The following is a 27,395-nucleotide window of genomic DNA, read 5'->3' as shown; positions in this document are numbered from 1 at the left end:
CAAATTTTGAAATTTTTGTGTCTTAAAAATTTCTAGCTTTTATCGTAAGTCTCAAATCAATACTTCCAAGAGTATTGCGTGAAAAATTTGTTGTTTATTATTGTTTTAGTTCATTTTTTGAATGAATTATGTCAGCTATTAATAGTTTTTTTGAATGCTTTTCGTTGGCAAGAAAATGCTGTTTGTGTGCACAAATGGATATGTCATGATTTCATTGAAATAAATATTAAACCTTTAATTAGCTAATTTTGAATACTAAACACGGTACTAATATATTTGTAATAATGTTTATTCAAATTTGAAGTTGTTGTTGGTTTGAAAACGATCCTTTGGTCTGTAATTTTTTTTTATTTAAAAATCTTAAAGTTTTTCATGTTTTATACCTAAAATACTATTAATTTTTATTGAATTTATTAAACTTCACTGAGAAAATTTCGCAGTATGTTACCTTTTCGCGCAAAACAGTTTGTGTTTTGTTTGAACAAGCTTATTGTAATTTAATTAAATTAGATTCAAGTGATGTATTCATGTTTTTCCTAATTTACGAAGTGATAAGGAAGTACAAGTTATATGTTTGTTAATTTCAGTAGAATGACATATAGGTATCATTGTGTCCTTTTATGAGTAGTTTATTTGTGAAACTTAAACATAACTGCACCAAGAAAATTTTTTTGAACAGACTTTGGATTTTCTTAAACGTTTAAAACTAAGTACGATAGTTGTGAAACAAATTTTCTAATATAAACCTCCCCGTACTATGGTTTGCTCTCTTGTTTAAAAAGATCTCTTAATCCTACAATTTTTTTTCACTGTCACAAAAACGCTACTTTTATTTCTTCTAATGTTTACTGAAATTAATTAAAAAAAAATTGGTTTGTATGTCAGTGTCACTGTATGTTCTGTGTATGCTAATGTGACTGGTGTGCACATTAAATGATTAAATCTATTGTGGTCGCAAAGTCCTTAAAGTTTCCGTTCCAAATCAAGCTATTCCAGGGTGCTGTATGCTATTCTAGGGAAATATGTTGTTTAAGAGAAAGAAAAATTGTAACAATTAAAGGCAAAAATTGTGGCTTTGATAATGCACAACAGCAATGAGCCCGCATGGCGACTGCCCAGGGAAAGCAGCTTCTAACTCCACTACTTCTAGTGGAAATCACTTCAAAAAATTACAAGGTGTTTTTCAAAAGATGAATAAAATATCCTCAAAGTTTAAAGAAATTCTTATTATTTCTTTCCTGTTAAAAAAAATAACGAAAAATACTGAAATTTCAGCCTTGTAAACTGGTTTCCCCCCTTAATTTATTGTTAAGCGAGAATTGAAGTAATATGTGTCATATTGTAAAAAAAAACAAGAAATTCAGCCCTTTGAATCTTCTGTAAGTAAGGAACATGATGTCCGTTTGTGTGTGATGTCAAGAGGTCTTATAAGATATAAGAAAATCATTTCCTTACTCTATGGGTACCCTGCAAGCACAGCTAGCCCAGTAGCAGAAACTTTGTAGTCAGTCTGCGACACTATTTTCTGTAGTTAAAAATAATCTGCAGCATTATTATTAGTTTTATTTTAAGTTTTCATAAAATACACAAGTCCTATGTGAAGACCAAGACTTGGACAATTTTCCAACTGGGCAGTGGCCACTAGACCCGAAAAACTTCGTGGCCACCACTGTCGCTGAGTTTTAAAGCAATAAGGGGGGGGGGGCAGCAGCTTTCACTACTTTCATAAAAATAAATAGAACTCTACACACTATGAAAACCAATTATTCAAGATATATTAATTTTAATATGGAAAATTTGCGTTGAAATAGGTTTTTGAATTTTTTAAATTAGTAAATGAGAAGTTTGCAGGAAACTGCACTTTAGATGAAATATTTAGCTTATAGCAAAGCCTTCGAATCAGTGAGGATCAAACACAACTGTGCAGGTAATAATTCGCATTTTTCAAAAAAAAAAAAAAAATATTTTATAAAAAAAAAAAAAAACATGATTTATTGAACACTTTATGTTATCTTCAATAGTTTGTGTTGAGGTAAACATCCAATTCTGTTTTTGGAAACTTAGGTAAGTAATAGTATCGTTTATTTCCATCTTGCGAATGACCAAACATGGCGAAAAATTCATGGTTATAAATAGATATTTGAATTTGTTTATTAAAAGTAGTAATAAATTCAAAATCCTTAAAAAACTACAATTTAGATGAAATAGTTTTTAGCACATTAGCCTCTAAAGCAACGAAGAAAAGATAATATTCTGAAGATAAAATTTTGCAATTTTAAAAACAATAATTAAGAATTACCAAAAAAAAAGGCACATTTTGCATAATTTAACAGTTTGCATTGCAATAAACATCCAATTCCGTTTTGAAAACGTAGGCACTTCATGAGTCTTGCGTACCAACATCTTGGGAATGACCAAACATGGCGACTACGCTAAAAATTAAGATATAAATTTCTGAATTTGTTGCAAAAAAATATTTTCAAAATAAAAATCCTCATGAGACTAAACTTTAGTTGAAGCTTTAGCGCTTTTGCGTCCAAAGCAATGAGGATAAGATGTAATTTTCACATAAAACTTTTCATTCCTCAAGAAAATTATTTTAAAAAATAAAAATAAAAAAATGATTTGCTGTACACTTTAAGTTATTTTCATTTCTTGGCAGAAAAATAAAACATCCAATTCATCTTTGTTTTTGAAATCTTTTGCACTTTTCTACTTCGATTTTTTGAATGACCAAATATGGCGACTATGTTTCTAGCTGAAATGCTGAACCATCCATCGCTCAAAAAGCGATCTCCATACGATCTTTTCCCAAGCTGCATTTCTTTTTTTTCTTTTATTTATTTATTTATTTATTTTTGTTCTTCGGTAAAATTATCTGCAGGATGCCGGAAAATCTGCGACGCACGTCTCGCGTCTCGCTGTTTCTGCTACCGGGACAGCTAGTTATAAATAAGCATTATATAAAATTTAAAATTTTGATGAATGTTTGATTAAAATAGAGGTATAATTTCTTGTATCTAAATTTTTGTCTGAAATCGTGTAATTTTGTGGGACATTTTTAAGATAATTTATATCAATTGTTAAAATTTTTAGGTGTTTTAAAAATTTATTCAATTTAGTTAAATCTTAAACGTATTTTATGCAAATTTGTAGAGTAATTATTAGTGAATTTTTGTAATGATGTAGAATGAAAATATTTTGTTAGATATAGGCAAGGAGAAGGAAAAATCCCATATGTTTTATTCTTAAGGAGGATAAAGAACTTCAAATGATTAATGTTTTCCATGAAAGTGGGCATGACTTTTTTTTTTCTGATTAAATTCGAATTGAGCATACACCCTTTGCTCATCTCCCCTCTCCGGAGGAAATTAAAAATGACTGGCTTAGTTTTGTTATTAGATAAGACTGTTGTCAAGGGATTATTTAAAAGGTAGTTTTTCACAGTCATCTATTACATATACTTTTTTTCTATTTCATGTGAATGCTACTATGAAGCATTTCACATTTTCATGCATTAAATAAGTTACCTGACTGATTTGCGTTTGAAGTATTAAAATCAGTGGCGATTTGTGGGAGGGGCCCAGGCCCCCTCACTTTTTCCAGACAATAATTTATAACTTTTTATTTATTTTCCTTTTTTTTTGTGTGTACATGCTTGAAATAATAAAAAAATGGATTGCACCGTACTTTCTTAAATATAATCTGCGGATTATCTGTCAAAAAAGTTACCTGTATTTTTTTCAACACCAACGCATTGAACCTCAATATTTATAGCAGGATTCACTGAGACCGTTACCTTGCCTGTATGTTGTTTATATTGCACAGCTTGAATGTTCTTACGCTGTTTAGTTGCTAAAATTTTATGTTTTATCGAAACTTCATTTTTCTGCATTGTATTATCCGCAGATTATACAAAGATTTTTTTTTCTTCAGACTCATTTTAGGACTAATTTTGAAACAAAATCCAGGGGAGAGCTCCTGAACCCCTCATTTTTTCAAGGCATGAGCCACTACTGATTAAAATGATGAATGTTAAGCTGTTGTTTTTTATTCTAGGTATATCCTTTTGTGAAATTGGTGCTCACATATCAAATCAAGTTCAGTAATGGTTAAATTATATCACTTAGCAGTTTTATACAAACATCCATCAAAAGCAGTTACATTATGCAGTACGAGTGATTTAACAAGCTTCGGATTTTTCCAAAGAAATAGGTAAAATTATTTTCATTTATTTAAATCTCTGTACAATTAAAATTAATGTGTGTTAAAATAATGAGTAGGTACAGAAGACTTTTGTCATTCCAGCTTGCGAGTATTTGACTTTTTGCACTATCTGGCCTGACAACAATCTATCTATCCTGGCCTGTTAACAAGAACTAATAACAGTTAAAAATCACTTCCCTCCTTCCCCCTAACCCTGATTGCTGACTTCATAATAGGATGAACTTTGCAAGGCGAAACACATATAAAATTTAAATTTAATGTATGAAAGACAGAATAGGAAAGATATTCTCATCTACTAAGATTTGCTAGTTCATAAGAAGAATCAAGAGGGAAAATTGAAAATCCTTTCAAAAGCCTTTCTTATGTGCTAAGCTGAATTACAAATATTTTACCTGTTAACAAATAAAAAGTGGTGACAGATAAAAACTTAAGCTCATTGATCTTTCTCTCCTTGTCGGCCAGTCGTTACCAATTGGGTGAATGAAGGCTCAGAATTATTTTTAAAATTTATTTTGAATAATAATAGTTCTTGTTCTGTATTCCTGGGAAGTTTCAAACAAATTCCATCTGGCGCAGAAAAATTTGCTCTTCTGAGTGGTACTAATATTTTGAAGGCGAAAATTTGTTTTCAGTACCAAAATTTAAATTTAAAAAAAAAACTAATTTTCATGATTTGTAGCTAATATTTTTGGCAGTTGTGCCCACTTGGGGAAGTTCATGTCACAGACTGTGGCATTGAAATCTTTAGGAGAGAGTTATTCTGATGGGTATTTTCTCTTTTTTTGAAGGAGGAGGGGGGATGCTCTCTCTCTTGGGGGAGGGGGGGTAAAATCATACAAATATGACACTTAACTAAGCGGCGGTGGTGGAAAATCTGCTCCAATTTTAAATGTCTCTTACATCCTGTTGGAGAAAGACAAAATTTGTAATTTTTGTGCCGAAAATTCAATTTTTTATTTTTATCAAAAATGTTCACTACAAAAAAAAAATAATAATAATTAGCAGTTGCATTCACTTTTTGTCATTGAATGCCAAAAATGAGCAAGTAAGTAAAAGTGGGGTAAAAGAATTCTTCATATTTCACTTATTTGTCCTAAATTGCGTGCTGTGCTTATTAGTTTCAATGCGTTTACCTATTGTAAATTTTTCAGTTATTTTGGAAAATGGAAGTTATTAACAATGAGTTGTTAAATTACTCATTTTATTTCTTATTTTAACAATAATTTCAGATTTCAAATAAAATTAAGATGTAGTAATAATTTAGTAATATAGGTGTAAAAAAGTCTTAAGTGTTCATAAAAACATTAAAATTTATTTTAAAAAATAAGGCGTTGAAGATTTTTTTTAAACACAAAAATATGTAGTTTATTCAACACATTACCTACCGTATGTATTTCTGCCTTAGCCCTTGCTTAAAGCGGTAACTTACTTCAAAATACTACTAATGTTTGTAAGAAAAGTTCCTCTGGTACAGGGTCAAACTCAAGATGATCAAAAGTGGCACACAGACATTGTGCGAAGTTAAATAAAATGTACATACATTTGGTCATAGGAATAACCGTGTTAATAGACAGACAAAACAGTCATATCAAAGATAATAGAACTAGTGAAGATTGGACACTCGACGACCGGTTTTTACGCATGGCAAGGAAAACAAGCGTAAGTAGAATGAAAACTGGTGCTTGAAAAAAACTGACATTCAGAGCTATAGCCGCCAAGTTGAACTGGAGATTCTTGGAATTGGCGTAAAGGTTACAACACTAAGAATTCTTAGAAAAAGTGGGGAGAAAGGACGGGGATACTAACCACCGGTTTCAGTTCCCGCGACAATGATAACAAAACCTAATTGATTCCAGATTTTATCTACGGAATCTTGAAACTCAATTTACATCCTCTTCCCATTCTTTTGAAAATCTATTTAACGGGACGCTGATTAAGCGGCGATGTGTTCTTCATAATGCCATAGAAAGTCTAAAGTACAAATACGTTTGGGGTGGGCTGTCAAAAACTAAAACTAAACAAAATAATTTTTCTACACGCCCCTTTAATTCCAACGCTTTTTCTTATTAATGCTTTAAGTTTTTGCGAACAAACAAAAAAAAAAAGAAAAAAAAAATGATGTTGTGAACTACTAAGAATTTTTTAATTTTAAGTTCAAATTTTTTCTTCTTGATCAAATCAAACTGTGCCAAAAAAAAAGATGCAGTAATAGATCAAATATCAAAATATATTTTAAACAAAAATCTTTACTCACGTGTATTGGCAACGATATGGTTGATGGCAAGCATAGAGCGCAATTTTAATTCGCTTCTTGATTATCACAACGTGGAAACGTTGTGAAAGATGCGGCAAACTGCATCATTTTTGACGCCATTAAAACCACGCCTTGTTTGAAAAATCGGACATTTAAAAAAAATAATTAAAAAATAAGTGTTGGGAAAATAAAAGTATTTTTTGGGTCCAAGTTATAGTTTTTGCTTATTCTATCGATTTCAGTGACTACAAGTACTACTTTTGACTGAAGGAAACCACCCCATTTGTTTGTGAAAATTAAATAACCACGTCAAACAGACTGAATTGCAGATTACTGCAGACTCGTGTTTCGGTGTTACAATGGACGGCTTTCTCAATGCAAAAGAAATGAGCTTTTGGTTGAAAAGACACCCGACAAAAGAAACCTAACCATTTCTCCGATGTTTTTTCAAACATAAGCTCATTTCTTTTGCATTGAAAAGGACATTCATTTGTAACGCCGAAACACGTATCTGCAGTAATCTGCAAAGTGTGCTATTTGGCGTTGTTATTTCTCATTTTACTTTTTGCACATAAGTATTTATTTTGACTTATAGTTCGTTTTTTTTAACCCAATTAATATACAAAGTAAAAGAAAAATAAATTGAAATAGAAGAGATCTAAAAATTCAAGAAAGTTACATTAAGATTTAAAATGAATCAGTTTTGTTGACATTTTTTTTTTTAACGAGAAATAAATTTTTAGGTAAACACGCATTTGTCTGTGTGTCTTTTAACCCAATCTCCTCTGGATTAGGAATGTCTCAGGTCGAAACTGGTCTCGTTGGATATCGAACATCCAGAGAAAGCCATTCCGCTTTGGGCTTTCAACATCCAGTCTTGAGAATATCATGAACCCTGTATGTCCCGAGGACACCAAGGAGTAAGCATTAAAATTACCAATCGTTACGCGCCACAAGTGGCGAGCGGAGGTTGGCGAACAAAACGAGCAGGGAGTGGAGCCCCCTAGTACAAAATTAACAGGAGTGAGAATTTAAAAAATAATTGTAAATTCATTCAATCTAACGAATTTGTCGCCCATTTCACAGTGAAAATTGAAGGGAAATCTTGCGAGATAAAAAAATTTTAAGTAATGTAGTCGATGACTGAGAAGTTTTTTAAACCTTATCAACTTCTGCAAAATAGTGCAGCGAAGAGGAGAGCAAGCGGGGGGATCATCCCGGGCGCCAAAATATGAGACGGCTCCATAAATTATGGGTTTCCTGATATAATAATGGTATACCTGTGTATAATAATATAGTTTACATTTGAGAAATTTGTGAAAGTAATCTTTGTAAACAGTGGCGTAAATAGGGATTGGCCGGAGTAACTCTCTCCAGGGGCGCAACAGCGAACGGGATGGAAATTTCAAAACGTTATTCCCAAAAAAATTTTGATTTTTTAAAACTATTTCATAGACTTTTTTTTAGAAAAAAAAGTAAAAATAACTAAGGGAGTGTGGGAGTTAGTTTGAGACCCTGCTCATTGGATTTCTTGTTTCTACTAATGGTTTTTATCGCGGCCGTAATTTGAATTCAAGACCTCAAAATTCAAATGAATGCCAGGAAGAGTGTTTCGAATTTCTATACTTTGTTACAAAAGATGGCTTGCTTTGGCATTTTTCGCACTTTACGACTTCAATTTGAAAAATTTCCTTCGCTTAGAATTACGATTTAGTGAAATTTGAAAGGAAAACACACGCACACGTATGTACATGAATTGCGTAAATGTTAATTAATTTGTTGATAAATCTAATTTGGAAAAACATATTTTTAAGTTTAAAATTTCAGTTAACATTTTGAAAAATTTCATGTCACGCAACCCCGTAATTGTGGATGAAACCTACTTTTTTTTTTTTTTCTTTTTAATCACAAGACTTTCAAAACTATTTTCATAATTCTATACTTACGCTTGCTAACATTTACTCCATACCGAACTGCCTTGCATTCAAATTTCAAACGATTGAGTTCATCTTCAGGGTGTAAATCAGTATTTCAAAGTGCAGTAGCCGTTTGCGTGAAATCTTCCCGCGTTTGTCCACAGCTTTGCTTATCTGCCTCATTGTCACCAATTTTTCTTTGTTATCTCCTATTATTGTCCTTTCTCCTTCGCAGCCGAAGACAGCGCAGAAGCAGGGGCAGAAGAGTTTTTCCTATCCTGGGCTTCACACAAAAGAATCTATAAACTCTTATCGTCGACCACACTAATTTACTTCCTTCACAAAAAAACTTCTTAGGTGTTCTCATCCCATAAGAACATTGTCAAGTTAAGAGCCTGTGTCAAATTGAAATCCCATGTGGTGGAATAGCAGAGGAACTTCCAAACTACTGAATCCGATATTAAAAAAATAGCAACACATCAGTCACAAAAAATTATCTTCGAAAAATGTGCTGCAAAAACGCGAGAATCATGATTTTTACATTTTTTACTCAGAATGTATCAAGGAGCTGAATTTGGCACATCTTGGTAACCAGATAATAGCCTAATCAGAAACTTGGGGCCCGGTCCTTGGAGAGTCCCCGGCTCGAAATCGGTGCAGTGTAAGTTTTATAAGAGTTTGGGGGGGGGGAGGCAGGGGCGTTCACAGGGGGGAGAAGGAACACCTGTTGGTCCGAGCCTGAAGAGGGCCCAATATTTTTATGACTAGGGGTGAAAATACGGGTAAACAATATGGAGAGGGGCCCGAAAAAGTCATTTGTGACGGGCCCCGAAATTTCTGTGCACGCTCCTGGAGGAGGGAAAGTCTACCAAACTGATAAGGGACCTACCTGCCTTGACCCTGGACGACCCAAAATTGAATTTGGAAAGATAGCAGAAAGTCCTATTTAAGGGTCTAAATTTCAAATATGCTTTGTAGTTAATGAGAACTAGAATTGCTTTTTCTGTGTTTCTTCAAATTTTCACTCGTTTCATAGTTTCAAAATTCAGAATTAAAAAAAATTGTTTCTTTTCCTTTACTGACATGAGAAATTAAAAAAAAAAGAAAAACTTTCTTCTGTTTTACGCTACAAAACGTTCCGGATTTCTAGGGGGTGGGGGGTTGATGATCAAATTCTTTTAGGAGTGAGCGAAATACATAAAGTTCGGAATAACACATTTGAATACTGATAATCCGGTAAATATAGAATTTATAGTCCCCTTGAATAAGCAGTAGTCACCGTTTTAAATAATTTATCTTTGTATAATATAAAAAATTGAAACATTTAAGTACTCGCTCACGTTCTTTTTGAATCATTTATTCCTATAACATATGCTTTATTTATTTATTATTTTGTTTTTTATCATTTTATCCTGAAAATGAAATTTTTTTCTTCGAAATTAATTCAAATATTAAAATGCTGAAATACCTGTTGTAACAAGATTAGTTCGTTAAAAACGCATTCCTGTGAGATTCGTTTCATACTTTTCAGCAGTATAAGTGTTGCATTTGTCCCAAAGAGCCGATGAACAAAGTTTCTTAACTGTACAGTTGCAAATAAAAATAACTCATGAAAGGTAGGCTAAATAAAGGGAGGAATTATATCTACGTTTACTGTTACAGTAGAATGCAACATTTCTACGGCTCAGATACCAACGCTTGGGCGCTGGGATGGATGGAGAAGGAGAAAAAAATCTATTTCTATTGCTTTATGTATCCTAATTTAATGAGATTTATAACAACAGCAGTTTGATAATTTTAATGATTATTATTAGTATTTTGTTTCACTTTTTATTTATTTTTTGAAAAACCTTCGCCAAGTCATAGGACATAACATGAAAGAACGAAATTAGGTTACTAAACTTTATAATGAAGGTATCCTTGAATTCTATGCCATGAAAGGAGGAATAAGAAAAAAAATCAATTGGTTGTCGATTAAAGATCCGATTCGACTGAATGTAAGAAATTAAACATAAATAGAAGGAAAAATAAAGAACCATATGTAACTGCGGGTTTCAGAAATAATTATTATTTAAAACATTGTTTTTTCCAGTTGTACTTAGAAACCTGTTGGAAAGATAAAGCACGCAATAGAACACGATTTCTTAATAGTAAGCACAAGAATCTTACGAAGTAAGTCGTGTTATATGCATTAAAAAAATCATTAACGTATTCTAACAAATATGCATCAAAAATACCTAAAATATTAGCGAAAAATTAAAAAATATGCATTAATAATACTTTAGTTTCGTCGATAATTTTATCTGAACTGAATACAAAATACTTAGCCATTCTATTTTTAAATTATTTGTTATCCACGCGATCCAGGGCCGGATTTGGAAGTGTGGAGGCCCCGGGACAACGAAGGAGTGGAGCCCCCCCCCCCCCTTTCTGATATATCCATAATAATATTATCTTGTGCAATCATTCTTTGTAGAAATACCAAAAAAAAAGGATATTTTGTAAAAATTTTATTGTGGGGGCCCCTTTGCTGTGGAGGCCCCGGGGCAGTTGCCCCGCCTTCCCTCTTCTAAATCCGGCCCTGACGCGATCAATATTCGGTATTAAACAGGGGGATACGAGGGGAGAGTCATGGGGATCATAACCCTTTTCTAACCGTCGGCAGATTATAAGCCCACGTTGTGTTCAAACACTTTTTCCTTAACTTAAATACATTATATTTTCATCTTTTTCTTTCTGCTAGTTTGACATCTTGAACTTAATTGTAATGTAATACAAGATTTGTTGACATGAAAAAAATAAAAATTATAATGTGAATAGAGAAATTATAAAATTTATAAGTTAAAAAATTGTGACAAAAATGAAAATACATCTCTGCATTCGCTTCACAAAGTAAATAAATACAAAGTCAATGAATTAAATAAAAATAAATAGGCAGTAAAAAAGGAAAATAAAAATAAATAAAACAGCAAAAAAAGAAATGAGAAAGTTCTTTGCATCTTCGTAAGCAGTCTGTTATTGATACAACACACTTCTGTGTTCCTTTTGCTTATTTATTTGCTTTCATTTTTTCTTAATGACCCTCTCTGAGGCTTAAATGCCCATATAATTACCACCCTTCGCCAGAGGGAGGGGAGAAGAACTGATTCAAACACGGCACACGGCGCACGACGCACAGTGGCTGAACTTGGCGATTAATCGCTGCACACAGTATAAAACATTTTTTCCTCCAAAATTCAATCGCCAACACGCCTGTGAAGTTTTTTTTATGTGCTCAACGACTTTCATTGAAGTGGGAGAAAACGCGAAAGCATTGATCCCTATGGGAGTGTCCAGTCTTATGCGAAGCTATATGGTCTTTGGTCATATGGGCTCCGAATCTGATTTTCTTTGGTAGGCTAAATGTTATACTGCAAAAAATTAGCTGATTTATGAAGTTAAAAGTTGTGTTAATCTATTGCCTAAAAATTTGTTTGAGCTCTCTTATTGTATAAATGTTGATAAATAACTTCTTTAGTAATGGAGTCATTTCCAAAATTTTAAAAATATTTTTTTTCCGAAAGAGCATGCTTTAAAACATAGGGTCTGACCATTTTTTAAATAATTTGTTTAAGTTTAATATTAAAAAAAAAATTGTTTATGCTTCTGCCGGTGACATTACAAATGATGAAATGCCATTTAGTGTTGCCATTTGCAGAACAAAATAGTTAATTTGCATCTTTACTCACGTGTATTGGCAACAATATGGTTGATAGCAAGCGTAGAGCGCATTTTTAATTCGAGTCTTGATCATCATAACATGGAAACGCGATAGGAAGATGTGCCAAAGAGCATCATTTGTGACGTCATCAATACCACGCCTTGTTTGAAAATCTCACATTTTAAAAAATTAATTAAATAACTGTTGGGAAAATGGAAGTATTTTCTAGGTCAGAGTTTTTTTTTTTTTTTTTGCTTATTCTATCAAGTTCAGTGCCAGAAAGAACTACTATTGACTGAAGGAAACAACCCTATTATTAATTAAAAAATTTTAGGAGTAGTTTTAGCTCTTTTTTAAAGGATTTTTAAAGTAATCTAAGGGCTGTGTGTGAATACTGAAAATTGTCTTTAAAATTTGAAGAATTTTTATTTATTTATTAATTTTTATTTTGTAAAGATTTAGCAGTGAAAAGAGGACTTATTAATTCAAGTATTAAGAATTAAAATATGCGACGATATTAGTACAAGATAGAAATTTTAAATAAGGTCTTTTAGTTCAGTTGCGTGTGTAGTAAATCAAAGGTGCCCACCTAGGAGGGTCATGGCGCAGACTGTAACATTAAAATTTTTAGGGGTGTTTTTAGGGCTACTTTTCATTTTGTTGGGGGGGGGGGCTATTGCTGTTTGTATTTAGGGAGGGTGCGCCCTTGCTCTTGGGTGGGAGCACCCCTGAGTAGTGTACTTATTAGTGTAATGATTTCTGAATATGTTCATGACACATATTAGTAAAAACTTTTATTTCTTCTCAATGAAGCTTTAATTCATGCATCTTTAAAAAATTTTACTTAATTTATTTTTAAAAATCTTTCTGTTAAAGAAATGTTTTTCTGGATTTTTAATTTTGTTGCTCTAAAACTTCACTTAAACAGCTAAGTAATTCCAAAAAGTTATACATAACTGGCGTTGTTGTCTTTGTCATGTAATGCTATAAATAAAAATATTACAAATATTTGTAATAAAAACTTCGAAACAACTAATTTAAGATAATGATTAATCATACATTTACCAAAAATACTTTTTTTAAGTTGCTATATTGGCTACTAAATCAAGTTTTAAAAGTTATTTATGTTTTTTTTTTTTTGCAATTGTTTTGTATTTGCTTCATATTGTGTTATGATCTTATACCTAGATAAAAGACCCCCCCCCCCCAACAGGGCCAGATCTAATAGTTTTGACTCCCTAAGCGATATTGACAAGAGTTTTTAGTGTAACTGAACAGGGAGGGAAAAAATATTCTGCTTTACTAATAAGAAAGGGAACTTGTTTTCCAGGAAGCTACATTCTCTCTGAAAGTGGGAGGACATCACCACCTGCAACATGTCCAAGGGCTGGTTTTTCTCAAGTGCAAACAAAAGGCATCTTAGGGGGAGTCCATGGTCACTGAGAACAAACTTTCTGTTATTTCATTCCTAGAAAAAGATTGCATTACTATTAAAAACCACAAAATGCCACAACGAAATTCGTTCTTGTCAGGGTTTGCCTTTGTATTTCTGTTGATTAAGGAACAAAAAAGAGGGAAAAAGTTGAATTTTTGAAAAAAAGATAACAATAAACAAAGTCTTTGATTTTAATATCCGATTTTTTTTTAACACGTGTTAATATACGAGTGTTCTGGGACATCGTGATTCAGATAACATTAAGCGAATGATAACATTAACCGTGATCACATTAAGCAGCGCCTATTTTATATTGAATAAATATAATAAAATAAAATAAATAGTTAAGTGCTTGAAATTAAAGTGAGTTTCTAGTTAAATTCCTAACTGGGTTTTGCATACCCAAGCACAGGTATGCACTTTAAATTATTTTTTTTAGCATTAAAGCAGTACATATTATGGCACTGGAGCAGATATTAACATTTTCAAAAAATTTTTAAATTAGAGGCGGCAATTTGCCGCCTCTAAAATTAAATTGAATTTCTAGTTAAATTACAAACTATATGCCTTACATATCCAAGCACTGGTACACACTCTAAATTCTTTTTTTTTTTTTTTTTTGAGCTGTGAATCATATAGCGCTGAAACAAATTATTCATACTCAAAAAACAATATTTCAACTTCGAAATTTGCCGCCCGTAAAACCTGCCGCCCTAGGCGACTTGCCTAGGTCTCCTACTCCAGGAGCCGAGCCTGCCCCCCATATTAAAAGAGAACTAATGCTATAACTAAAGTTTTCTCATAAAATTTTTCTAACTACTCCTGCTGAAATAAAAATAACTTATTTGCAATGGCATTACAAATGCTGTAGAAAAAAGGTAAATATTAAAAAAGTTTCTGATGTTTTGATAACTGCTATATGCTTAAGCAGGAATTTACAAGATAATTAGAGAAACACTGTTTATAGGTTTTTGAAGGACTATATGAAAAAGCGCATAAAGGAACAAACGTACTGTAGGTATACATTAATATGTATTTGACTCTGCAGAGACCAATTTAAAAAAAACGTATAAAAGATAAAAGCGTATAAAAAAAGGGTATAAACAAAACAAGGGTATAAAATAAAGGGTAGTTTTTAAGAGTAGTATAAATAAAGCACACAAAATATCAAAAGTGTTAAATGTTTCAGTGTAACAAAGTTCTATTAACTTGCAATGTACATGATTTTGGATGTAAAAGTGTGTCGCTCTTTTTTTTCCCTGTATCTTGAAACCAATATTTATGTATTTATTTCATACATTTATGCTTGAAAAAACCTTTCTTACAGTGTATCAGAGTTTATGACATTTACAAGTCAGATTCTTGCTGAGAGAACGCAACCAAGTTCTAGGACTTCAGTTAAAGAACAAGGTAAAAATGTTTCGAAACAATATATGGGTGATTCCCCAAAATCCTAACAATATTATATCCCAAAGAGCCTAACACAAAGATTTTTTGACCTAGAACTTTTTTTTCCTTTTTTTTAAATAGTTAGAAATAACTTTTCCGATGTTATTCCATTTTTATTAAAACAGTAACTTTTTTTTCTACAAAACAATTTGAATAAGCAGAAAGTCACTCTTTTGGCGTGTCCCCATTCATTTCTCAAATATACTTAATTTATTTAAAATTTTCATATCGATATTTTACAAATTTAATTTGTAGTACTAAATTATGCATACTTAAAGGTGTAAAATAACATTTTAAAAGTAAATTTAATTATTTAAATAATCAAGGTACATCATTTTAAAGTTTGTCCCCAGGTTTTCATGTCACTCTCCTGTCCTAGAAATGAGTTCATTATCATAGATTAAAAAAAAAGGGAAATTTTAATCTGCTGTGCCACAACACTGTTTATTATCACTATTTTGTTGGATTTCTTGAGTATTTTGTTGATATGATTTGTCTGCTGCTCACATTAAAATTTTGAAATTCAAAAATGAAGTATGTAACACTGTCACTCTCCTGGACAACATTTTTGTTTTGAATAAATAAAAGAAAAATTTTAATTCTTCTTATAGTGTGTAGTTGAGTTAAGAGGTTAAAATTGAAAAACAACATTCTTTACCTTAGTTATAATCCTGGGAATATGTAACAGGCAAGTTGTAAGGAAAATGTCCCTCTCCTGGATAGATATAAAAACAGTCGGGGGGGGGGGAACGTTTTTTTCCTGAAGGGATTTATTTCCACTCCGATCCGGAAAAATTGAAAAATGGATTTTTTTTTTCAACTTTTCAAGAAGTTTTGATTGAAATTTTCAGCAAAAATTGATAAAATTAGAAATTTATCATACTTAAATTCTGATGCTATTTCCTTCTCCCAGCTTTACTTATAACTGCTTGTTTAAATTTTACATAATAGATTCAAGATGAAAAATTATAAAATGTGCCTGATAGTACAAACAGATTCAAACAGCAAGACATTGTCAGAAAAAAAAAAAGAAACAGCATTGAAAGTGCAGAAATGTGTTTTGAGATTACAATGAGCTTATTTTTTTAATGCAGAAAAGATGGGCTTATGGAAACAGTCTCAGCTGCTTGCATTTAAAAAAGTGTTCCTCGAAACACCAAAAACACATGTGTTTTGGTGAATGATTATCAGATAAGCTTTGTTCATCAATGAATTTCCCGTCAAGACTAAAAAATTGCATTCCCTGCAAGTTTTAAGAAAAATTGAGGTTTTGGTTTGTACTAACGATACTTCCACACAGAGAACTTCTACACACTGAACCTTTAGCAAAACCTTAGTGAAGAATTTATTTTCCTTCTTCATGAAACCAACAAGCATAACTTTAATCATAGAACTATATTTCTGCTGACTTTGCAAACCAAATGTATAATTTTCGTGCTAAGCACAAAAGTGTAATCTACAGTTGAGCTCAAGCAGAGGTATTGTGTTTTAATGTTCGTCTCATCCATACATTTGATTCAGATGTCCTTTTTTTTACAGAATTTTTTTTAAAAAAGCTCTTGATTAAATGAACCTATAGCACTTGATTTATTAAGTAAAATACGAAACAGAAAACAACTTGGTTCAATAACTCATTTTTGTTCAAAAGTGCAGGTATGACTACTTTAACTACTTTGCTTAGCATGGCTGTATAATTAACTGAAACTCTAATTTAAATTTTGGATAATTTTTTAAAAACTGTTACGCAGTTTTTGTTTGGGGTTTCTGTTGGAGAGATAAAGGAAATCCAATTTAGTTTTATTTCGACTTAGACTGAATTGGAAAAAATCAAAACTCAATAGCTTTCATTTTCAAACATTAAAGTTACGTTGCAAGAAAGGAAAATCATACTTATTTTTCTTTCAAACAAGGTCAATCATTAAAGTAAGATAAGTAAGACAAAACAACGTTAGAAGAAGCACAAATTTGTAAATTACATTACAAATTTGTGCTTCTTCTAACGTTGTTTTGTCTTACTTTACTGTTCAGCACAAAGGTATTTATTTATCATTTATCAAGGTCAATCATGTTTGAGAGTCAATAATTACGATTATTATTTCAAGTTTCAAATGCAACCTAAAGTATAAAGTGTAATTGTTATGAGATTAGACACAGCTTACCCAATATTGTTGGTTGAACAACAATTTTACATATTTCTGGTGTTTGACCAACAAAGTTCTCAGTTTTAAAGAAAAAAGGCTATTTTTTTCTAATTAAATTTACCTGTATGTATATTTTTGTCTGGCAGAAAAGAAGATGCATACCTGCCAACCCTTCCGGATTTCCCGGAAGTTTTACGGATTTTTATGTCCTTTTCCGTTTTTCCGGTTATGAGCAAAATCTTCCGGATTTTTCACGTTTTGTAGAAAAAATAATTATCTCGCCAATTTTGGCGCTAACGAGACTTTTGTGGAACGCGGCACCGCGTTATAGGCCAAGTAGCCAAGGAAAGGTTGCCATAAGAGAATGGCACGAGAAGAAGCCAGGCAAGATTATGACGTCACTGAGTGATACAGCGCATGACTTCATCAGGATCCAATCAAAGCAAGCGTCGCGGCGGGCAACTAGGGGCACAATTTCGGCGCCAATTATCTTCTCATTCTCTCAATTCGAGCTGTTTTTGCTTCGTTCTTTTTTTAAGATGAGTAACAAATGTTATTTCCAAACTTTTAAAGAAAGCAATAAAAGTAATATTTACTAAACGAAAGTAAGTTCAATTGATACAAAATTCATCACTAATGTATTGTTAAATGTAAAGAGGGTAGGTGTCCTGTTTGATTTTATTTTGCGTTAAAATCTTGTGGATAAAAATAAAAAAATCTTCCGGATTTTTTTCTCGGAGGTTGGCAGGTATGAAGATGGGTAAATTGCATAACCCTCTATATGTTCCAAGAAAAACAATACCATTAAGTAACTCTATACATAAAAAAATCAATTTTTCCAGAAAAAACTGAAAAAAAAAATGTTTTTTTCCCCACCACTTCAAAATTTCCGGAAACCTTACATCTACTTCTGGCTCAAAATAAAATCACTCCTGGCACAAAAAAAATAAATAAATAAATAAATAAATAAATAAAAATAAAAAAATAAAAAAAATCACTTCCCTGCCATTATTTATGAAGTGTTGGCAATATATCCAGCTGAATAGGTTTTATTCCTAATACATTAGTTAGAAAATAAGATTACGATTAAAAAAAGCTAAATTTGGCAAACGGTAAATAAAGTATGTAGCAGTAGAAAAATTCTATTTAAGTTAATTTTGTAATTTGTTTCTTGTTCAGACAAAGCTTGCAAAAAGAGTTTTGTTGGTTAAACATTTTCTTTTTCAATGCTGCTCGAATAGGTGTATGAAGTCGCTTTTAATTTCTGACTCAGATAAATTAGAGCACAACTTTCTAGAATTAGCTAAATACTTTTCTAAATTAGAGAATTCGAAGTAACAAACAATAGAACTAAATGTGAAAATTGTTATTAACTTGCTGGTCTGGAATTTTAGTATAACAGTTGAAAAAAAAATTTTTTTTGTTAAAATAACTCTGTTATTCGAAGTGTAAATGATGCCCCTGCACTTTTTTCATCATGAAAGATTGCCTCAACGTTAAGATTTCAATTTCAAAATATTCTGGTTGAGGTTACCCGAACATTAATGTCACCAAATAATGTTCAAAATTTCAGTTTTAAAACTTCTTTTTTGAAAATTTTCCAGGAGCCAGGAATCCACGAGCGCACTCCCTCCTTTCTTCAAATTCAAAGATGACCTAAATATGCGTTATAACGAGTCCAGTTTTAGGAAAAATTCAGGAAGAGAACACCCCTAGATAGTGTTAAACTGCATTTTTAAGAGTCCAATTTAGAAAGGAAAAAAAAAAAAGAAATCCGGAGATCGTTTTCTGAAGTCCCCAAAGGAAGTTCAAGACTGAGTTCTTAAGATTAAGATTCAGTTCAAAAAAAAAAAAAAATTACTGGGAGAATTTCCGAACCCTATTGTTCCTCCTTCTGAAATAAGGTTTTAAAGGACGTTGAAAAAATGTTTTAAACTTTGTAAAATTTCTGGGAGCGAACCCCAAGCCCCTTGCTCTAAGTTTACTAAAGATGGCTTTAATTTGTGCCTTTAAGACATCAGTTTAAGATTTTTTTTTTTTTTTTTTTTGGGAAGAGCCTTCCTTACCCTTACATTACCAAAGACAGTCCAAACTTCTTCGTTATTATTATTATTATTATTAATTCTACTTTATTTAAATTAAAAAAAAAAAGCATTACGAGGACACCCCTGGAAACTCTTCTCTATTCCCCAAATGTTGACAAAACTCTACTAAAACGGCGTTTTTAAAATTATAATTCTAAACCATTTACACATGAGAACATCAAAAGCCCCCCCTCCCCCCCCAGTCACTCAAGATAGCCTAAAATAGTCTTTAACTTCTTTAAAAAATTGCCTCCCCCCCACTTATAAGCCCCACTCGCCGCCTATGAGCAGAAGTTTTGGAAAGTCACGGATTTCTAAACTCGAAATGTAACAGATTGTAGATCTTTTTTAATGTCTTGTAAAGAATTCTATATAATGTTGGTATAAAACATGGTTTTTTTAATTAGGTTCTTCTATATCTAATATATAGAAGAAAGTATTGGTTTGGTGAAAATTTTTGAATTTCAAATTTTTATGGATTTACAAGTTTTGAAGTGTGCTGAGTCCATACTGCATGAAATGGAATGAAATTTGGTACACATATGTGCTCCTATGTAAACTGGTGCCCCATAGTTTTAGGCATTAATTCCTCCAAGGATCAATCAGTTTTTCTTCCTTTATGCTTGCTTGCTATATCTCAGGAAGTAACTGGCAGAATGACACAAAATTTGGCCTATATGTTGATCTTAAAAAGTACAGGTGTTGATTTAATTTTGGTGCCAATAGCTCAAAAGGGGGTTGAGCAATCAAACGTTTTTTTCACAATTCTTGTGACTGCTATATCTCGAGAGGTAATGAAAGGAATCAAGCAAAAATGTATCAACAGGTAGACAAATGATTCTTGACTGAATGATGTTTTTATTGATTGAAAATTTAGCTACCATTTTTCAAAGAAAAATTGTGAACTCATTCTAAAAATGGTATTTTAACTGTCAAATATTAAGAATGAATGTACTTGAAAAATGATTTAGTTTTTGATACATGTAATTTAATATTGAATTGAAATTATCATTTTATTATTAGTTGCAATTTATGCATCATTGTTTCAACTAAATAATGTAGCATTAATAATCTATGACTAATAATATATGATTAATTAAATATTTACAAACAATATTTGAAATTTTGTTCCATATTTTACAGCTTATATGTGCCATGTATATGTTAGGGCAGATAGATTATGTGGTGCTTTGATTAGTGACCATGAATATCCTCATAGAGTTGCACACACTCTTTTGAATAAATTGCTTGAAGATTTTTGTGTCAAAGTTCCCCCAGCTGCTTGGGCTGGAGATCCAGGGTAAGTGGGCAAGATTTTTATTATCCTTTAGTGGTATGCATGCAATTTTGAGTTGTGATATTTTCCCCAAATTTATGCCCGTCTGTTCAATTTATGTAGGCTGTTCAATAAGTTATAAGACTAATTTTACTGCCGCGAAACCATTCATCAGAATATTAATTCCCGTGGCGTGAGAAATGTCTGCATTAACAAAAGCTACCGATAGTTGGCGCGTACAGACTCATGTTCCTGAGTGTTGCGTGATTGAATTGAAGCCTGTTGGCGGGCTCCTACGAGAAATAAGACTAATTTCACTGTGGCAAGACCACTCATGGGAATGTTAATTTCAGTGCCATGAAAAAATCTGTTGTCTGCATCAATAAAACCTACAGATAGTTGGCGCGTACAGACTCATGTTTCTTAAGATCACGTGATTGAATTGAAGCCTGTTGGCGGGCGCCTGCAAGACGCAGCCAGTTGTCAAAATGAAAGCATCGATGGAACAAAATTATGCGATTCAAGTTTGTTTTCATCTGCAAAAATCAGCATCAGAGATCTTTGATATGATAGGTGAAGTTTTGAACGATGAAGCAATGTTTAGAATCGGTACTTTTTGCTGGCATAAAGCTTTTAAGGAAGGCAGGCAGAATATGGAAGATATTGAACGTCAGGGACAACCTTCACTGTCCATCACAGAGACAATGATTAACACTGCTGCTGTTATTATCAAGGAGAATGTTAGAATTATTTTACATCAGTGAATTCCGGCTGTTTCCTTAACTTAAGAAATCATTATGAGGCAAACATTTTGAAAGCAATAAAGCATGTCTAAACTCTATGGAAGCAGTTTTGAAATAGCTCTCACAAACTTAATGTTCACAAGCTTTTAAGAAGTGAACAGAACATTGGAATAAATGCGTTTAGTCCCGCAGAAGTTATTCTTAAATAAACCATGTAAATCATGACAATTAAAGTTCTTCTGTATTTTTTATAAATTTAATCTTATTACTTATTGAACAGCCCTCGTACTAACACTCATGTTAGGAGTTTTCTGAGCATACAAAATTGAAATATTGCTGCTTTGGTGCCTGGGATGAAATTTATTTCTTGTAGGCCACTTGCAAATTGTTTCATAAGAAAAAGTAAAATGAGGCAGTGAGAAGCAAACAGGTACATGTCAGTCCAAACATCTTACGTATTTCAAACTTCAGCTGCATCCATTTCCCTAATACTCATTCACTTGGGTCTACTTTGTAATTCTATCACTTAAGAGGCTTAAACCTTAAAAACTTTGTGTTGACTTATTTTCAACCCTTTCTAATGTTTTATTTTTCTCTAAGGACTGGTACTTTCTTTTTTTTTTGCCACACCTATTCAAAAATTTCTATCAAATTGTGTTCGAATTATTTCAACTCAACACCATTTGCAAAATTTGACCTTAATGCATACTAGGTTTATCAAAGATGTGGTTAATGAAGATCTTAATAAAATTAATTTTATCTAGTTATTAAAGCAGCATTAGATTTCCGATGCCTATGGACTTTCTTTTAGAAAAAAGGTGGACTGTGGAAAAATTTTGAGCTACTCAAATGCAAGGATTATTTTCAGCATATTTTTAAGCTTTAATAATCATGTCATTTATAGCGTGAACTCTAAAAATGCTTTAATTAAAAAAAAATGGCTGGCTGATTTCAAAGGAAAGTGTTTATCCAGTAATTGCAAAAGACAGATGTAATAAATAAACAAATGATGCCATAGAATACAGTAGGCGCCGCTTAATGTGATCACTTTGGGAAGAATATAATTTGATAACAATAACTGCCTGATAACAATAACTGAAAAGAGCCCAGGAGGCACAAAATAATGATGCTTTTTTCCAATTAAGGAGCATTTTTTTTTTTGCAACCTCAAATTAAAATCACAATGACCCAACTGTTGCAGTTTTAAATTATAAATTACTAAATTAACAAAATGAAAATATCTGAATCATAAACAGTTCAAGCTAAATTATGCAATTTTTAATTACATAGTAATAAGTGAAATAAAATCTGTTTTCCCTGACATTTGTAAAACCACAGTCTCAAAGCAGATTCAGCTTTTCTGTCTTTTCCAGCATGGTTTCGCTTGTTGTTTAAATTTTCATTTAGCTTCGCTTTGTTTTCAATCTCATCACAATTCTTGAGCAGCTTACAAAGTAATGGCTGAAATTTTTTTAGCTGTGCTGCAGCATTTCTTTGACTCAGCATGGGTAAATTGTCAAAGCAATTAAAAAGGTACATTTTTTCCTTGACAGATCATTGCGCTTTTACACCATGGATTAAATGTTTGAACGTTTAGAGTGAAGTTTTTAAGGTAACTGTACAGAAAGAAAATGCTTCTGCTTTACTAATGAGAAAGAATCTTGTTTTCCCAGAAGCTACATTAATTCTTTCAAAGTGGGAAGAGGCCACTACCTGCAACAATGGAGGTCGTACATCCATGCCTGCAATACGTCCAGCAACTGAATTTTTTTATGTGCAAGCGAAAAGTATCTTGGGGAATCTGTGGTCACCGAGAACGAACTTCTTGTTTCATTCTTAGAAAAAGTTTGCATTACTATTGAAAGCCACAAAGTGCCACACAGAAAGTTAGTCTTTGTATTTTTTTTTTTTCTTGGTTGAGGGACATAGCGGGGGAAAAATTTCAAAGCTAATGAAAAAATGATAACAATAAACGAAGACATTGATTACAATATCCGACTTTTTTAACGCATGTTAATATACAGGTATTCTGGGACTTTGCGATTCTGATAACATTATGCAAATGATAACATTAACCGTGATCACATTACACTGCGCCTCCTGTACAACTTGAAGACCTGTAAGTATGTTATCTGCAGTTAGAGTAATCGAATCAGGTTTTGTTAAAAGGACGTAAGTCAATGCCGGTCACAGTTTTTGTTTTTACACATTAAAATTTTCCCAAGTTGGCAACTATGGAACGTAAGTGTTGAAATTTGGAGATAACCAGTACAAATGGTAGCTACTATGGTTACCATTTGAACTACTCCTCAGTTTTAGGACTAGAGATTATACTAGTAGCTGTGGTAGGTGTTGCTATGCAGCATGATTTGAAAAAAAATTAATGAAAGCAGTCCTAGGATAAAAACTTAAATGTGTTTTCCTCAAAACTTTGAGACATTCACTTGTATCAATTTTCTTCTCACTGCCTCAAATATAGATTTTTGGGTGAATGGGTGCATGACAAACAAAAATAATTGCATGTTTTTATACTTTTAACCAAAAAAAAAAAAAAACACATTTTTATTAAAAAAAAATATCTTTTTATGTTGTAAAGTGTAGTCACACAATGTAATCAACAGTTTTATTTAACAGTTGAAACATCATGCTGCTACGTTTCATTTACTGTAGCGTGAGACAACAACCCACATGACCCCCACTAAGAAAGCTGGTAAAGCAACCCTCTCAAAAATAATACAATAATCTAGATATATTCATCACAAGCTGCGTTGCAATCTACTTGAAATGAAAAAAGTTTTGTCCAGTGAGGCATGTTCAATCATCAGATTTAAATAAAAGTAAAGGAAAAAAAAGTATAATTTCCTGTCAACATGTAGAAAAGAACCATTATTTTAATGACTGAAAATGTAAATTTTTTTGGAATTTTAAAAAATTAAGTCGATGTTTTTAATAAGTGCAAACATTCTGTTACATGGATGTTCTGGGTAAACCCCCAAGGGTGGTTGAGGAGGGGGGGGGGGCAAAAAAAACCTTTATGTTAATTCCTGTGCATCAAAGAACCTCTGTGCCAAAACTCCAACATAAACTGGATTTGTATAAGGAACATATTCACGTACACATACTTACAGCTATTTTTATACACATCACCACTCCAGGGTCCCCCGTACCTACCACCATTTGTGGTTCAACTGGTTGAATGGGGCCCTGAAGACAGCCCCGTTTTTTCTTTTTTTATCCAGACCAGAAGCCAAGCAATCCCTGATCCAGCAGCCCCAGAGATAGATTCACTTGGAGTACTTAGTGAGATCACAACATATTTAACCATAGGCGGATTTAGGACTGAGTTTCTGGGGGGGGGGGGGCAGGAATTTTTTTTTTTTTTGAGCATGCTTTTAAAAAAATGGTGTACAGATTTAGAAAATAGATAACAGGAGAGTACCATGATGCCCATTTGGACAATTCATAATTTATACACTTGATAAGAAATTAAATTGAAGCACCCTTTGCTTAGGAATTTCAAAGACTCATCTAATCCGTTTCAAGGACTTGAGAACAATTAAAATTATTCAATTACAAGCAGTGCAGAAAACGAAAAGGAATTGAGGTTCCCTCCCCCCCCTTGCTGAACAGATTAACAATATGCAGTATAAGTAAGACAGAAGCAAGCAATACAAAAAAAATTCCAAAATACTGCACTGCATTTGGGATTAAATAAACAGCAAGATGTGAAACATTTGAGTCACAAAAGTTTATCTCATGTTCTATGTTACAAAAATGTGAGAACCATGATTTTTAAATTTTTGATGCAGGATGAGGCGAGGAACTGAATTTAACATATTTCGGCATTTATTCCTCTACCTCCTCCTATTTGCTATAAATGTTTAAATTTATGGTTTGTATCCATACTTTTCCAAAATTTTCAGGGTTTTCAAGCACTTTAAAATGAAATTTATTTTTTCAAGTCCTTCCTTTTTTTGGTAAGGAACAAATCATGAAATTTTCTTGAGTTGGTGGCCTTCAACAAAGCGGGTGTCCTAAGCTATATAGCTTGTTTAGTTTATAGGCAAATCCGCTTTTTTAAAATCTTTGTTTCAGTTTCTAATTTGTTGAAATAATCCTTGATTATTTTAAGTATTGCAGCTGAATACATAGCTCGTTCAGTCGATATTTTCACTTGTATACTTGCCCTAATAGCTTTCAGCTCAAAGTAGTCGTTTTCAACACATTTCAGCATCCCAGTGACCGCTTTACTACTTGTAATATATTGTACGGATTTCTCCCCCCCCCCCCCCCCCCCACACACACACACAAAAGGACAGTCGCTATTCTTTGCATTTTCGCTTCTGAGCTATTCAAAAAAGAAAAAAAATCATGACTTTTTTGTTTTAAGATTTTTGAAGGTTTATTGTTACTATGTATAAAGTCCTAACAAGACTGGGGGCGGGCGAAGGGGGGCATTGCCCCCCTTCGCCCGCCCCCATAAATCGCCCATGTATTTAACATGCTCCAGTCAACATTAACAAACTCTGAGGAACTTCAACTAGGACCCTCTTTTGGTCTATGTGGACCCCCAGACAGTACCTAATGCATAATGCTAAGAGTGATGCACAGAAAAGGACCCCACTTCAGTTACAAGTCAGACATCATACCATTTAGGCCATCACAGCCTCATTATTATTAAGAACGAAATTCTGTTACAACAAAGCTTCAAGGGATTGAAAAAATTTTTTCATTATAAGGGGACTTTCATTGTAATGAAATTCAAACAATGTAATGCAAATTAAAATTTTTACTGAAAATTAATTTTGTCGAGATGAATATTTCATTGTAACGGGATGTCACTGTATTGAAGTGGTTGTTTTTGAAGTAGTACAACTTTTTTGTTGATAACACATTTGAATTGGTTAGTTAAATTTCCAGTATATTTTTTACAAGAGCTTACTGTGCATTCTGCCTTAAAATCGGTTTTCATGAAAAAAAAGTTAAAATTTATGTTCTTATTAAAATGAAAAAAAAAAAATGAGCAATCACGATTGCTTTCACTCAACAGTAGTTGATGTTCCTTTGATTTTTTTTTTTTAAATGCTTTTAATGTAAAGTCCTCTGGTCCGCAGGCTTCTGCAAAAATGTCCCTCTTCCTAGACACTGGTGGCCATGTCCCCTAAAATCGACTTTATTTGTTTATTTGTTTCCGACCTTCTCAACTTCACACAATCCTATTCAGAAAAAACAACAGCATCTAGTCCCTGGCATTCATTTGAATTTTGATGTCTTGAATTCAAATTATGTTTTTCATAATTATGATTGCAATAGGTACCTATTGTAGAAACAAGAAACCCAACGAATAGGCTCCTATCACAATTTATTGCAAAAATTAAATTTAAATTCAAGATGTTAAAATACAAATGATCCCCAGGGTTTGGATGCTTGATGTTTTATTTTTTTGTATTTCAAAAGAGTTATATTTTAATGAAATGTTAAGTTTTATGGAAAATAATTTTAAGAGTAGAAAGCAACTCAATAATAAATTTTGAACTTATTTATTTATTTATTTTGCAGTAGTGTTGTACTTCCTGGAATAGAAAAGTACCTTTCAGATTATCAAGATCCCAGAAATGCTGATGCTCTAACCAAAATTCAAGATGAACTTGATGAAACAAAAATTATATTGCATAATACCTTGGAAGCAGTATTACAACGTGGGGAAAAGATTGATGATTTAGTTGTTAAATCTGAGCAACTAAGTATGCAATCCAAAGCCTTTTACAAAACAGTAAGTGTCTTTCATTTCGGTATACAATAAATTATAAGTTTCATTTTGCTTGTACACTTTTGAGATTTCTAATATCTTTCATATTTTCATGCAGGCTCGAAAGACAAATTCCTGTTGTGTTGTTCTCTGAAAAGTCACGATGAATATAACTGTTTCGAAGACCAACTTGATATATGTGCATAGGTTTTATTTTTTTTATTCCATCTAGTGAATTCCTATGCAATGTTATTCAGTACAGGCTGTTATTAAATCATTTGATAATTCTGTATGGAACATTGCATTGTATATTTGTGTATACATTTATTTCAATAAATATTACATTGAAATGTCTTGAAAGCATTTCATGATTATTATAAAGTTTTTATTCGTAATTTAAATAAATATGGTTTATATCGTA

The 27,395-nt window shown here is 32.4% G+C and overlaps 1 protein-coding gene across 3 annotated transcripts; it reads left to right on the top strand.

Annotated features, from left to right (window-relative positions):
• On the top strand, positions 1–27,395 carry LOC129229613 (synaptobrevin homolog YKT6-like). 3 transcript variants are annotated; one of them, XM_054863958.1, is made up of 6 exons: positions 1–44; positions 4,060–4,215; positions 14,860–14,942; positions 20,350–20,506; positions 26,785–26,998; positions 27,093–27,395. In XM_054863958.1, exons 2-6 carry the CDS (start codon positions 4,109–4,111, stop codon positions 27,126–27,128), a joined length of 597 nt encoding a protein of 198 aa, XP_054719933.1. In that variant the 5' UTR covers positions 1–44; positions 4,060–4,108; the 3' UTR covers positions 27,129–27,395. The 3 variants fall into 3 exon arrangements, with proteins under 3 accessions (XP_054719933.1, XP_054719932.1, XP_054719931.1); XM_054863957.1 differs by lacking the exon at positions 1–44 and adding an exon at positions 146–264; XM_054863956.1 differs by lacking the exon at positions 1–44 and adding an exon at positions 177–332.

The sequence above is a fragment of the Uloborus diversus genome, chromosome 9, assembly GCF_026930045.1.
Source record: "Uloborus diversus isolate 005 chromosome 9, Udiv.v.3.1, whole genome shotgun sequence".
Taxonomy (NCBI): Eukaryota; Metazoa; Arthropoda; class Arachnida; order Araneae; family Uloboridae; genus Uloborus; species Uloborus diversus.
Note: the sequence above shows the minus strand (reverse complement) of the source record. Positions and strands in the feature narration are given on the sequence as shown.

Bases quoted from the DNA above. Each gene is read 5' to 3' on its own strand.
- LOC129229613 (XM_054863958.1), top strand. From the start codon at position 4,109: ATGGTTAAATTATATCACTTAGCAGTTTTATACAAACATCCATCAAAA. The intron at 4,216-14,859 runs GTAAAATTATTT...CCTTTCTTACAG, and splicing joins GGATTTTTCCAAAGAAATAG to TGTATCAGAGTTTATGACAT. The intron at 20,507-26,784 runs GTAAGTGGGCAA...TTTATTTTGCAG, and splicing joins GCTTGGGCTGGAGATCCAGG to TAGTGTTGTACTTCCTGGAA.